The following is a 14,602-nucleotide window of genomic DNA, read 5'->3' as shown; positions in this document are numbered from 1 at the left end:
GAATAAAGACCACTCTAAGAGTACCAAGTTCAATAGCCACAATTGATACATGCACCTAACCCAGAATTACCAGAATAGAAGTAACACATGAACTTAAGCTATCAAATATCCAATTGCATCTAACCATGTGACCTCACACATAATACTTAACAAACCCAATGATTTTTCTTGCTAAGTCTGCATATACATATGATGACCTCTCTTAGGTACATCAACTTGGCTCATTCCTTACTAGCCCAAACACTTTTTGACTTGATTATCGAAGTTTATGTAGTTGTCATGATCACTACTATGATCTTCAATTAATTGTGGAACACTGTCGAATACCATGCGAGTCACAACTGTTATAGAAGTAATATTCATTTTAACTCTTAATTCAACTTTGCTTAATTAAAATAACATTTATGACCTAGGGAATTGTTATGGAGGTAATATTTATTTTAACTCTTAAATAAGTAATTCTTAATTAAAGCAATATTAACTTGAGAGTAACTATCATGAAGGTTATATTAACTTTCCTTATTTATCCCAAGTTGAAACATTCAAATGACTTCGACGAATAAAAATTGCCTTAAGAGTACCAAGTTCAATGACTATAACCCATATCTATACTCAATGTTACCAAACTCATGATTTTATCTAAACTCGTAAGATTTTATTCAATATATAAAATATATTAATATTCCTGTATATAAATCATAACTAAATATTTCAACCTAATTAAAATAAATCAAAATAAAAAAAATTAACAATAATTCAATAAACTAACATAGTTCACACCCAATCAAATATAAATTCATATAACACAAAACATAAGTTCTTAAAATAAAAGCATTTAAAAAACATAGAAATAATTTAAATGTACATCAATTCTTTAATTAAATCATTTACGGTATTACCACTGTCATCATTATCTTCATCTCCATCATCTTCAAGCTCTTCCGAATTTGATCTAATTCTACCGAGTTTACTCTGAGTCTGTCAGAAAATGATCTTGTGTGCGATTTAACTCTTTGGGGGCGCACGAACTCATAAAATTATACAATTTTTTCGATTTAAAACTAGAGTTTAATAACTATGCCTACACCTAACATAGAATTATTGAAATAGATGTAACACATGAACTTAAGCAATCAAATACCCAAGCACATCTAACCGTGTGATCACCTCACAAATGATACTTAACGAACCCAACAACTTCTTCCGCCAAATGCACCTAAATATATGACCCCTCTTAAGTGTACAAACAACTTGACTCATTCCTTATTTTTTCAAACATTTTTTGACTTGATTGCCAAAGTCTATATAGTTGCCACCACTATGATCTTTAATTGTGGAGCATTATAAACCACCATGCGAATCACCAGAATCTTTCTTCTCGTGAACACCACACAACAGGACACATCTCACACTCTGTATTTGCAAAGAGAGACATTAGTTTATCACACTAGATTGGTCATTCCATTAGTTTATCACACTAACTTGGTTTCATTAGTTTATCACACTAACTTGGTCAACTTGATGACATGTTAGGTCAATTAAGAATAATGATACACAAATAATCTTTTATTTTAAACATCCTATCAACACTTATTTTTTTTCTTCTTTCTTCCTATCACATCATAAATGGTATGTCATAACTATCATTTTTTTTTCTCTCTAGGTGTTGATAGCACATTGAGTGTCTATCAAACATTTTCCACCAATCAAAATTGATACCATTAGTAAAAACTAACGAAAAGATCAATTTAAGTACTAAAAGGAACAAAAATAAGTCTTAAACTCAAAGAATCAAGTTAAATCCTAAAACATAAATAATTAAAAAACTAAAATTATAATTTAACCTAACTTATATAAGAAAGTCTTCTTAGTTCTTAGGCAGGAATATGCAGCAGCAGAACTAGTAGCATAATAATAAATAAAAAAACTGCCAGTTCAAGTGACTGAGCGAACTAACACACACATACGAAACAGTTCATAGAACATTATTCGCCAATCGAGGGAAGCCTTCGCACGCGAGTGTCGAGCTCAGACCAAGGGTGAGCAAAATCGTACCATTGTTTGCGCGACCCGTAAATGGTTGAGTCACAAGCTGGGACATCCCCACTCGCTACTATACTTAGAAACATACTTCATGGTTTTTAGGTCCCTAGTAACTTTAAAACGGTTCAAAAATACTCGATTTGGCTACAGTATAGTACAATTTGTAGTGCTTAAAGTGACCAGGTAAAGTGCAAATGGTCTTAAAGCTTGGTCTTTGTCTCCAAATATATCCATCTTTCGATATATAGATATGTTGAACCCACGTGAACAGTGAACACGATTTCATTCACCAATAAGATTCGATCTGGCCGGATTTTTTAAGATGGCATCGATTAATTAAAGTAACGTGTACTACGGGATCGATTAGCGCAAGTTGAGTGCTCTTATTAAGGAATTTAGCCAAGTGTCAATGATCAGCTATGTGTACGGAATCCAATTAGCAAGATAGTAGACTTTAACTCCATGTTTAAAAATTATTCCAGCTTTGGAAAATGCTGCTTTTACTGGTCATCGTGCCAATTTGTAAGTACTTCTTTTTGTGAAGAAATTAGCGGCATGTAATCAGTGAAGCACATGAAACTTAATCTTTATAAGTGCGTCTTGTTAACTTGTATTTTTAGGATAGTAGTTAAAAAATTAAAAAAATATATATTTATTATAAAAATTACAGTATAATATAAAAAATTATAGATAATATAATTTTACATATTTTAATAAAAATATTTCTTCTTAGTTTTAATTTCTTAATTAATACTCTAAGTACACATGTTAATGTTAGCATTTTTATCTTTGTAAGTATACTTCTGACCCTCGTCAAATTTGTGGCACTCAGAGAACGACGACATCACTTTTTCTCGTAAGTTGCATATGAATATTTTATGTCCCTTCTCCTGTCCAATTATGATTCTCATATGTGAGCCATATCTATCATCAATTTACGTGTACTGTTCATCAACATGATTCTCAAAAGTAGCCATTTGTAGAAGTGAACCACGAAGATGAAGGCATCTGTGTTTCCTTTCAAAAACCTAGCTAGCTAGCATTCATGTTGAATGTTGTTTGTTCACTTATTCTCTGCCTTTCATTGCAATCCAAAAGCTAGCAAAAGACGTGCGCAAGAAACTATGCCACACCCACAACCTAAATATATGATTGTGATGGCTAAAGATATTTACATGAAGTGGGTTAAAAAGGATTTACTAGCTAGCAGACCAGCTTGACAACTAGTTATGTTTTTAGTTTTACTTGTCTATGGGAGTCGATATATTTGACTTTCATCAAAACAAAACTCTTTCAATTTTAGGTTTGTTTAATTTAAGAGTTATAAAGTTCACTTTGGTTGAAAAGAAAATGAAAGAGGAAGAAATTTGACTTTGAATCTTTTTCACTAATAAAATCTAACAACTAATATTGATCCATAAAAAAGGTTATACTTTTAACTTCAAATGTAAATTAAACAAAAAAGAATGAATACTAAGCCATCACTATGATGATAGTGTACACTAACATGTTCGTCACTAATAATTTAAAAATGTGTTACTAAGGCAATTTTGTGACTGTATTTTAATTTATTACAGTCGTCATTAATTCATCACCATAGAAATAATATTTTCTATGACGAAAGCATTTATCACTGTATAATAATTTAAAAAATCAACACCAAGAGAATTTTGTGACCATCACTGGTATAAAAAAGCGCTTTTCACATTGTCATTCTACAATTCTTTACTGAAAATTAATTTAATAGGTAAGATAGTGTGATACAACATAGTTTTGTTCCTCTAGAACCCTTTAACTCTGAAAAATACAACATTTCCAACTCACGATTTTAGAGTGAGAAAAAAGGATTTTTCTTTATGTTTTTTAGCATGGAATGATTGGATGAAGACCGAAAGCCAGTGCTTTTGTTTTCCTAATCATCATTTTCTTTATAGGAAGACCATCTTATTTTGGAATGTACTTTCCAGAAAACATTTAAATTTTAACATTTCAGAATGTAAAAACAAAATATTGGTCTAAAGAGTACGTTCCGAAATATGTCTCTCTTCATGATGACAGGGATACCGAATCATCTTGGCCATGTTTTTCTTTTAAGGAAATCTTGGTCATGTTTAAGGAGTCAGATGTGGTGTTTATATCAAATAATTATTCGGCGAACATGCACAAGCATTGTTCAGGCCCAACAATAGTTACACTTACAAGAGGAAAAAAAAAATGAGGATCGAGATATAGGCACAACAGTGGGTGTAGTTTTAAGCATTTGTGGAAGGAGATGCAATAGCAGTTGGCATCCATAAGGGAGGAGATGATGAATTTGTTCCTCTATGAAATTGCTTATCTTCTTTGATGTTTTATTAAACTATTTGATACTCTACAAATGTTTATAAATACTATATTTGTGTGTCAATGTGTGCCCTGTTCTAGTTGGATGGTGGTTTTAGAATGGACGTATCAAGGATCTAAAGTCTGTTGTGGACTCGTTTGAAATCTCTGAATGTCGACCAAGGTTTCGAAACTACTAAAATTCCCAGCATGAATGGTGGGAATAAAGGGATACTATAGTAAAATGCATTAGTATTATGCACAAGTCGGTAATAACCCCACCAAAGTGATAAGATGTATTAAATGCATACCTAATTCAATGACACTGCTAGTATTTTTAAGAGATATAAGTGGTTGGATTCTTGGATCAAGGCCCCATAGTATTCTCAATAGAAATAATATTATGTACTGATGTATTATAAGGGTGATTTTACTCCAACCATGCTACGTCCATACCCTAAGCTCTTGGTACTGAGATGTTAATTGACTTCGATCAATATCTGCATCTAGGTGATGAACTGCTTTGGACTTCGATCAACATCAAAAAGGGGGTTGGAAATATAAAAAATTTAAGGGAAAAAGATAAGTGACCATTTTGGTCCTGCTTCTGTTAACTTCCCTTTGCTTTTCCTTTGGTGATCAATTGATTAATTAGAATTTTGAGGGATTGAAGAACAAACTTGGTAATTTCCCTTTGCTTTTCCTTTTGTATAATCACGGGCAAAAGACATTGTGAACTGTATTAATATGGCTCCACTACAGAATCTGACCTTAGTTGAATAGAATCATTAGGGCTCCACCACAGTATATAGTAATATATCTTATTATTCAGCAACATTACTTCAATTTGTTGTATACCTTATCTTTGGACTTGATCTTTTTTTTTTTTAATCATAAAGGGGAAAAGGGCTTTAAATAATGAAAAAATAGGTCCAATCACAAAAGTCATCACCAGGAACATATATTGGGTATGTGATTTTCCACTAAATGGATAATTAACGGGCTGGACTACTTATAAATAATTGAAATTAATGGGTCTTATAAGGGCTAACAAGGACCCCATTTTTGTCCACCAGTTTGCTCAAAAACTTAATTAATTTATGAATGAAACTTGAAAAAAAAAAAAAACTACGAATGAAAGAGTTAATTTTATCAGTTGATAACAGGATAGAAGTTGATAAAGATTTTGTTTAATTGTTCTAGTTTATTTTTATATTATAAATTTTACGTCTCACTTTCAAATAAGAGTATATACTATTTTCTTCCTTATGTTACATTGTTAATTTTTTTCTGTTATAATATATATAATTTTCTATTTGTAATTTCATTCCTTATATATAAACAATACTAATTACTTAGATTTATTTAATTTTAATTATTTATTTAAATTTGGATACACTATATCAAATTAAAGATAACATTTTAACTAAACCATGCTTTATTTTTATAATAATCCTGATCATTGGATTTCACTTTTATATTTTAAAATTTAATACATATTCATTAAATAATTTGTTTTTATTGAAATAAATAATTTATTTTCATAGTTTTTCATTAATTCTGAAAATCTCATCTCTTTAGTTTTTTTTCTCATTCAATAAGATAAAATATTTATTATTCTCTTTAATTTGTTTATATATTTTTTAAAATTTAAAAATAGTGGTAAAGTAGATGAACAATTTTCTCGTTATTTACAATGCCACTTAAATTAACTGCATCTTATTCATTTAAAATATCGTCGTTTGTTAATCTCTAAAAGAAAGGCATACATTATTTGAAAGAAACTCAACCACTCGTAATTAAGGACAAAAAATGATGTCCAAAATATCTAGTCGAACTTATTTTGAGCAGAGGGGATCTTTTTTTATCAAAAAGAAAATTGGTGTATTTACAATCTACTGATTTGTGCAGCTAATTAGCTGTTGTCACGAAACAGTAGACAGCAGACCAGGGCCTGATTACTAATAGCCGGCTGGATTTTCTAAAAATAACTGGAACTAATGGGTTTAGCTTATATAAATGGGCTAATGATGATTAATGACCCATTTCTTCCACATGTATAGTGAAAAAATCAACCAATTCATGCATTATATTTTATTAGTTATTTAGTTCATAACAAGGTATAGTAACTCGTTTAATTGGCCGCATAATTATAATTTAAAGCTGACCACTATAGTCTAGCTAATGAGCTGTATCTCATTCATTGAAAATAAAATGTCATACATTGTTTTAAACAAACCAAATCTCTCAATTTCAACGACAAAAAGAGATGTCCAATAACATATAGACAGACATATATATTTCGGACTAAACTTGGTCCTTTATTTTTCATAGGAAATCTTCCTCGCTCTTTTCGCCTACGTTTGACGAAGCTCAAACTATGTAATTTCCCTGCCTACTTTGGCCAAATGCATTGTTTAATTATTTTCCAAAACATCCTTCAAAACCCAAAGGCCTATAAATAGCTACATTCTTCCCACGTTCTAAGCATCATCATTCACAACAACAACAACAACACAATGGCCAACCATGCAGCTCAAAACCCTATATCTGTTTTCCTTATGACCTTCCTCTTGCTAATTACCAGCTCCAAATCAGACTCATTTTCTTTCAACTTCCCAAGTTTTGAGCCTGGTGTTAGAAACATACTAGTCGGTGATGATGCCAAGACAACAGGTGGAGTGCTACAACTCACCAAAAAGGACCAAAGCGGAAACCCTACTCAACACAGCGTTGGCCTCTCAGCATACTTTGGACCACTTCATCTCTCCGACCGAAGAACCGGTAGAGTCGCGGACTTCGCCACCGAGTTTTCCTTCGTCGTGAACACAAAGGGTGCGCCACTCCACGGCGACGGCTTCACCTTCTTTCTTGCATCAATCGATTATGAATTCCCGGACAAGTCAAGTGGTGGCTTCCTCGGACTCTTCAACAAAAAAACAGCCTTCAACACTTCCCTAAACCAAGTGGTTGCTGTTGAGTTTGATAGCTTTGCAAATGAATGGGACCCTAATTTTCCGGAGTCTGATTCTCCTCACATAGGAATTGACATCAACTCCATTAGGTCTGTGGCAACTGCGCCATGGCCACTTGATATTCAACCACAAGGATCAATAGGAAAGGCACAAATAAGCTATCAATCTTCCTCCAAAATATTGAGTGTGTCGGTGGATTATCCAAATAGTCCTGTCAAATTAAAACCCACTGTGTTATCGTATCCCGTTAACTTAGGGGCTGTTCTGTCAGAATGGGTCCTAATCGGTTTCTCTGGAGCCACCGGTGACTTGGTTGAAACGCATGACATTCTTTCATGGTCTTTCAATTCCTTCTTGTAGAGCACATGCGGGAGAAGAGAAAAGAATAAATTGCATGCATGTTGAGAGAATGATCGATGCTCCTTTATAGTTTGATGGGTGTTGTTACTGATGTGATGTTTTCTATTTCGGGTTTCCATAAAAGGAATTGGATTAAAATTTGAATAAAGATTATCTTCCACTCATTTTTTCCACCTTCCAAAAAAGGGATTAACTATAAAAATATGGTTAATTTTATTTCACTAGTTAAATATATATACATATTTTTATAAGGTTATTGAGAGATATGCAGTGATTAACTTGCTTTTACACGCACTAATGGAAAAAAACCCAAATAGCCACTGAATCTAGCGACGAAACAATTTAATCCCAAAATATGTTTAGTGACTGATTTAGACACCGAAAACAAATATGTCCATAATTAGGAGATAGCGACGTTAATTGCGATAAAACTATAGGCACACAAGGATCAGTAGTTAATACAATCACAAAGTGACACAACTTTTTATGCATTTCCAACGACGGATTATAATATACTATGCGACTGAATTCCTATCCGTCAATAAACTTGTAACCAGCACTACGGAACACATTGCTTGTGGCAGTTCTAGCTGCCAGGCCCCCTTTCTTTTTGAACTGTTTGCTACCATATTTAAAGCTTAAAGCCTTCCCATTTTTATAGGAAACTCTCTGCAGGAACAAAATTATGTCAAAAGTGAGAATATATAACAATTGTGTTTGGAGCAAAAAAACAAATTAATCAAGATTGTTCACACTTTCATCCAATTACAAATTGGTATATGAATTTTATTGACTTCTATAATACAACAACAACACATTATTATCCTAATATACGATATATGTTAGAATTGCTTCCACAAGGGACAAAAAATCCACAAAAATTGGGCACCAAAAGCGCCACCAAGCTTATGACCAACTCCATCACCCACCTCGGCCACAAGCAATACCTTGACCCGTAGAACCGTCTCTCCATCACCTCATTCACCAGGTTCATCCCAGACCCCAACTGAACCAACACACTAATCACCCGAGGCCCCAAATTAGTGGTAATAATATCCTTAGTTTCTTCCCCCAAAAGCTAAGTACCTTAAACCCCCAAATAAATCAAACAACACTGAAATCGAACTCATCCCCAAACCCAAAACCCTACCGAACCTCTGCTTATCCTTCACCTTAGTTTCCAAAGGTAAAACCATTCCAATTCCTTCAAAAGCATACACTGCCACACCTATGTCATAGAAAAACACCGACAAACCCCCAAATACTTTCAAATGGGGCTTGTTCTTAACAAAAACAAAAACATCCAAGAAATTTTAGGAGTGAAACCTAAAAGAAGTGGTGTGGTATTGTTGTTGGAGAGGAAAGCGAGGGTAGTGGAAATGAAGATGAGGTAGTTGACTTAGAAGCCGGACTGGGAGAGGACGATCATGACGTCGACAGCAATGTGGCCCATTGAGCCGCAAATGATGAAGCCGAGGTCGTCAAAGGAGGAGATTTTAGAGAAGTCGGTGAAGGAGTTAAGCTTGCGACACGTGAGGTTTGGAGTCGCAAGGTTTGGAAATAAGGGTTCAAAGATGAGATGAGAGTGACACTGGATAAAAGTGAGCACAAGAAGAGGGTGGAACATTTAATATGGGAAAACCAATGTCCATTTTTATGAAAACCAACATTAACATCAAAACATAACATCACTTTTTGAAAAATTGATGTTAACATTAAAACATAATATCAATCTTTGAAAAATCGATGTTAACGAACTCATGTAATTTACAAATATGTTACCGCGCTTTTATTAACATTGAGTTTTTTTTATCAAAACTGATGTTAAAGAGACGATGTTAAAATTATTCTTTCTAGTTGTGTCATGTCATAGCATCCATTGTTGAAGAAATAGTTTGGTTGCATTTATTTTGCTGATGTAGACATCACTTTTTCTAGCCCAACTCTATGATAACATAATTGTTGTGCAAATCAATTATCCACAAATGAATAAAACACATTGAAATTGATTGACATTTCGCTCAACATCACTTTTAGTAGTGACATTTGCTCAACATCACATCATATCATTAATCTTATCAACTATTTATTTTTTCTCTCTTTCTACCTCTCTTAAGGTATATACACCTAAAGGGTGCCCAAGAAACATTTTTACTTTCAGCACCTTATCTTACACTTTTTCTTCTTTGCAAATTGCTTACTTGTTTATTAAAAGCACATTTCACTCAATGCATTCATTTCTTGACTAACAAACTTTTGATGTTTCCTATTGATACATGCATCATGAATTTGAGAAAGAATGTTAGATTACATAATTTTTAGAAACTTTCGTGAATTTAATTTATCCTTTTTGCTTATAAACAAATTGAATTGACTTGTGCAATATCAAACCTAGTTAGTAGTTACTATTATTCTCAATCCCCTCTTCTTAATACTCCTAACACCGAAAAGACAAAAAAAATAGATAGGCAAAAACAGATATTGATGTAACATGAACGGAAAGTATTGATATTAGTAGCGGCCATGCAAAAATGCAAACAAGTATTATTCATAATTTCAAACCAACCCTTATTTGGCAAACCGGAGACAGAAACATCACAACAGTAACAACTAGCTAACAACATCCATCAAACCATAAAAGAGACTTTCAATCATTCTATCAACATGCACTTTATTCTCTTCTCTTCTCCCACATGTGCTGCATGCTCTACAAGAAGGAATTGAAAGACCATGAAAGAATGTCATGCGTCTCAACCAAGTCACCGGTAGAAGCAGTGAAACCGAATAGGACCCATTCAGGCAGAACAGCCCCTAAGTTAACAGGATACGATAAAACAGTGGCATTCAGATTCACAGGACTATTTGGATAAGCCACGGAGACACTCAATATTTTGGAGGAAGATTGATAGCTTATGCGTGCCTTTCCTATTGACCCTTGTGGTTGAATATCAAGTGGCCATGGCGCAGTTGCCACGGACCTAATGGAATTGATGTCAATTCCTATGTGAGGAGAATCAGACTGTGGAAAGTTAGGGTCCCATTCGTTTGCAAAACTATCAAACTCAACAGCAACAACTTGGTTTAAAGAAGTGTTGAAGGCTGTTTTTTTGTTGAAGAGTCCGAAGAAGCCACCACTTGAGTTGTCTGGGAAATCAAAGTCGAGTGATGCAAGATAGAAGGTGAAGCCGTCGCCGTGGAGTGGTGCACCCTTTGTGTTCACGACGAAGGAGAACTCGGTGGCGAAGTTTGCGACTCTCCCGGTTTTTGCGTCGGAGAGATGAAGTGCTGCATAGAATGCAGAGAGGCCAACGCTGTGTTGGGTTGGGTTGCCGCTTTTGTCCTTTTTGGTGAGTTGTAGCACTCCACCTGTTGTCTTGGCACTACCATCGAGTAGTATGTTTAAAGCACCTGGCTCAAAACGTGGTATGTTAAAGGAAAATAAGTCTGATTTGGCGCTGGTGATTAGCAAGAGGAAGGTCGTAAGGAAAACAGATAAAGGGTTTTGAGCTGCATGGTTGGCCATTATGTTGTTGTTGTGAATGATGATGCTTAGAACGAGGGAAGAATGTAGCTATTTATAGGCCCTTGAGTTTTGAAGGATGTTTTAGGAAAATAATTAAACAGCATACATTTGGCCAAACTAGGGAAATTACATAGTTTGGCCTGTCAAGCATAGGCGAAAAGAGCGAGGAAGATTTCCTATGAAAAATAAATAATCAAGGTTAATTAATTAGTCCGAGATATGTTTGTCATGATGTTTTTGGACATCTCTTTTTGTCCTTGAATTAATTATTGGAGAGATTTGGTTTGTTTCAAACAATTAATGTATGCCAAAAAGTAATGTTACTAGCTATATAAAAAAAACCCTTCTCAAATAAACTCTATAATAGAGAGAGAGAAAAATAGAGAAAAAAATAAAAATGTAAAATAAAATGAATGAACATAGAAAGAAAGAAAAAAATTACTTAAAAACTTCATAGTTGAAATAATATTAGTCTAAAAAATTACTAATTTATCTAGTCTTCTATTAGAGATGAAATTTTGCTTTCGCGCACGGATTTTTTTGGTTAATAAGGAGTACATCCATATACTTTTGAGTTGAAATAATATTACTTAAATAATTTATGAATGATTTTTGCCAACCCGTAAAATATCGTGTAAACGGCTTCGTCCTTAAAGAGTCGTGACAAATGTCTATCCCATTCTGGTGTGGACTGTGTGGAAAGAGGAGAGTAACCAATAAAAAGAGAAAAGATAAAAAAAGAAGATATAATTGATGAATGTGATGAAATCATGAAAAAAAAAAGAGATAAAAAAAGGTTATTGTGTGTTTATAATTTTTCAATTTTAAATATAAGATCACAAAGGGGCCTTGAATATAGTACAACGATTTAACACGATAATTTTTCTGATCCCATTTACATCCTTCATCCATGCATCGGTAGCATAGGATTTGCATATTGTATCAAAATATATGATGGAATGTACTGTACGGGTATAATAATATAACGTAACTAGTTTACAGATGGCAAAAATTTCTAAGTTGAAAGATACAAGTTAAATATAACCACATAAACAAGGTGTTACAAATATAATATATGTTTGACACTATATATACTTATGACTTCTATTTTGTTTTTGTTGTAATGGCCAATGATGACTAGCTTTCATGCATTTTGCAAATATATTTCTCACCAATACCCAGAGTATATTCTAATATATTCAAATCTTTATTTTATAACCTGATCATTTTCAGTGCAGAGAGATATCCAAAGTTTTGCTGACCATCATGTTTTGGACTTGTATATTCAAACTTTTGTAGAATTCCTTTGGATTTTCCACCATAATTAGTTGGCAAACGGCAACAATAATTAATTAAACTTACCATATTATGCGAGCTGCATGCCGTATTATTCGGCAATTCTATTCTAATTTGTTTTCTTAGCTGGCCAAAGAGACCTATATATAACCTCAGTTCTCACATTACTTCCTGCATCTATCATCACACAATGGCTTTCTCCAACTCAAAACCTAACCTCCTTCAATCTCTAAGTCCCCTTATAAAATTCCTCATCCCTTTCCTCTTGCTACAACATAGTGTCAATTCACAACAACCCCCATCCCCAATGTCAGCATACGAAACCGTTGGCTTCGGCTTCGGTTTTTTCGACAAAGATGACCCAAACGTATTTTTGTTGGGCAATGCCTCAGTATCTGGTGGGGCACTAAGGCTAACCAACACCGACCAACTTGGCAAACCGGTCCCACACAGTGTTGGAAGAGCATTGCATGTCACACCGATACACCTCTGGAACAAAAACAACGGAGAACTCGCTGACTTCAGCTCTGGCTTCTCCTTTGTCGTGAACCCTAAGGGTTCAACCCTTCGTGGTGATGGCTTTGCCTTCTTTCTTGCACCAGCCAACCTTAACTTCCCCAAAAATTCAAGTGGAGGGTATCTTGGACTTTTCAACCCGGAAACTGCACTGGACCCTTCCAAAAACCAAATAGTGGCTATTGAGTTTGATAGTTTCACCAATGATTGGGACCCCAATTCACCAAACCAGTCTCCTCATGTTGGAATTGATGTTGACTCTATTAAGTCAGTGGCAACTGTGCCATGGCCTAGTGAACTTGAACCTGATAACGCTGTAGCACATGCGAGCCTGAACTATAACTCCGAGTCCAAGAGCTTGAGTGTGTTTGTGGGTTACCCTGACAATAGGAATGCCACTGTCTCTACTATTGTTGATTTGAGGAATGTTTTGCCCGAATGGATCAGAGTTGGTTTCTCTGCCTCCACTGGTGACTTGGTTGAAACACATGACATTCTTAACTGGTCTTTCGAAGCAGCCTTGTAGATAGATCCAGCAGCTTTCGGGATTGAAGGAGATTATATCCATCGCTTGCTTTTAATAAAATCAAAAGGTTTCGTCCCTTTGTGGATTGTGTCAAAGTTATAATTGTATGGTTGTTGGTCACTTGGTTGAGTGGTTTCTTCATTAATAATATATCCTCCTTATATTTATATTAAACCATTGGCATTATTCAATTCTTAAGTCAAGAGGTTTTATCTTTCATTCTAGAGTACTAGTTTTGCTTTCTCATACGAATGCAACTGCCCAATAAGAAACACAATCCATGCCATCCGCTGAGCTGCTAAGAAAAAGGAAACACAATTGATAATCAAATAAAGTATTGACTTGATGGTCACCTTTCTATTCTAAACACTTTATTAATGCATGTCATTTTTTATCAGGTTTATATCATTTAAACTTAAATATATTTTTTTATCCCTTATATATATCTGAATTTTACATTTGTTTCATAAATTTTTTCTTTGCGATAAGTTTCTAGTATTTGAAAAAACTTTGTATGTGGTTTCTACCATTAAAAAGGATCCATTAGCTGCTGATATGTTCATTAATTCTACTGTCAACAAGTTACCTGTGATGTCTCGTCGAATTAAATATGACACATAAGCTGATCATATGTCGTCTAACATGATGATATCATATTAAAATTAAATTAAAACAAAAAATAGAAGATTAGGATTCCTTATAAATGAAAACGTTGTCGTTTGAGAATGGAAAGACGATTGTGCCTTCTTCCCCTAAAGCTGATTATCGGGATAGAGAAGAAGAGTCCAGCGGTCTAAGATTCACGATGGTTCACCTCCATATATTGTTCGGTTGGCTTCATTGAGGGTGTTTATGCAAGTTGAATGTCCTCTAGTCTAGAAAAGAGAATGACATCCATGCATATGAGAGCTTCTTCTTTGTTATTCGGGTCCCTATGTGTTCATTGTTGGTGCAATAAGCTGGCAATTCAACTAACATCTCGAACCAAAAATCATCCAAATAAGATATTTGGGCGAAGTGAGGAGTGGAGTGTAAGAAATT

At 34.2% G+C, this 14,602-nt stretch overlaps 3 protein-coding genes across 3 annotated transcripts; 2 read left to right on the top strand and 1 right to left on the bottom strand.

Moving 5' to 3' along the window:
• The first annotated feature begins 6,860 nt into the window (after nt 1-6,860).
• Nucleotides 6,861-7,864, top strand: LOC114425453 (agglutinin-2-like). Its single transcript, XM_028392384.1, has one exon. The coding sequence runs from the start codon at nt 6,885-6,887 to the stop codon at nt 7,698-7,700; it is 816 nt and encodes a 271-aa protein (XP_028248185.1). The 5' UTR covers nt 6,861-6,884; the 3' UTR covers nt 7,701-7,864.
• Nucleotides 7,865-10,187: 2,323 nt separating this feature from the next.
• On the bottom strand, nt 10,188-11,233 carry LOC114425424 (agglutinin-2-like). The gene has a single exon (XM_028392351.1). The coding sequence runs from the start codon at nt 11,221-11,223 to the stop codon at nt 10,408-10,410; it is 816 nt and encodes a 271-aa protein (XP_028248152.1). The 5' UTR covers nt 11,224-11,233; the 3' UTR covers nt 10,188-10,407.
• A 1,465-nt stretch (nt 11,234-12,698) lies between these two features.
• LOC114367622 (mannose-specific lectin CML-2-like) lies at nt 12,699-13,735 on the top strand. Its single transcript, XM_028324805.1, has one exon. The coding sequence runs from the start codon at nt 12,710-12,712 to the stop codon at nt 13,559-13,561; it is 852 nt and encodes a 283-aa protein (XP_028180606.1). The 5' UTR covers nt 12,699-12,709; the 3' UTR covers nt 13,562-13,735.
• The last annotated feature ends 867 nt before the right edge of the window (nt 13,736-14,602 follow it).

The sequence above is a fragment of the Glycine soja genome, chromosome 9, assembly GCF_004193775.1.
Source record: "Glycine soja cultivar W05 chromosome 9, ASM419377v2, whole genome shotgun sequence".
Taxonomy (NCBI): domain Eukaryota; kingdom Viridiplantae; phylum Streptophyta; class Magnoliopsida; order Fabales; family Fabaceae; genus Glycine; species Glycine soja.
The sequence above is the reverse complement of the archived record's forward strand: the minus strand, read 5'-3'. Positions and strand labels throughout refer to the sequence as shown.

What these genes read in the sequence shown, in the direction of transcription:
- LOC114367622 (XM_028324805.1), top strand. Translation starts at nt 12,710, where the DNA reads ATGGCTTTCTCCAACTCAAAACCTAACCTCCTTCAATCTCTAAGTCCC.
- LOC114425453 (XM_028392384.1), top strand. Translation starts at nt 6,885, where the DNA reads ATGGCCAACCATGCAGCTCAAAACCCTATATCTGTTTTCCTTATGACC.
- LOC114425424 (XM_028392351.1), bottom strand. Translation starts at nt 11,223, where the DNA reads ATGGCCAACCATGCAGCTCAAAACCCTTTATCTGTTTTCCTTACGACC.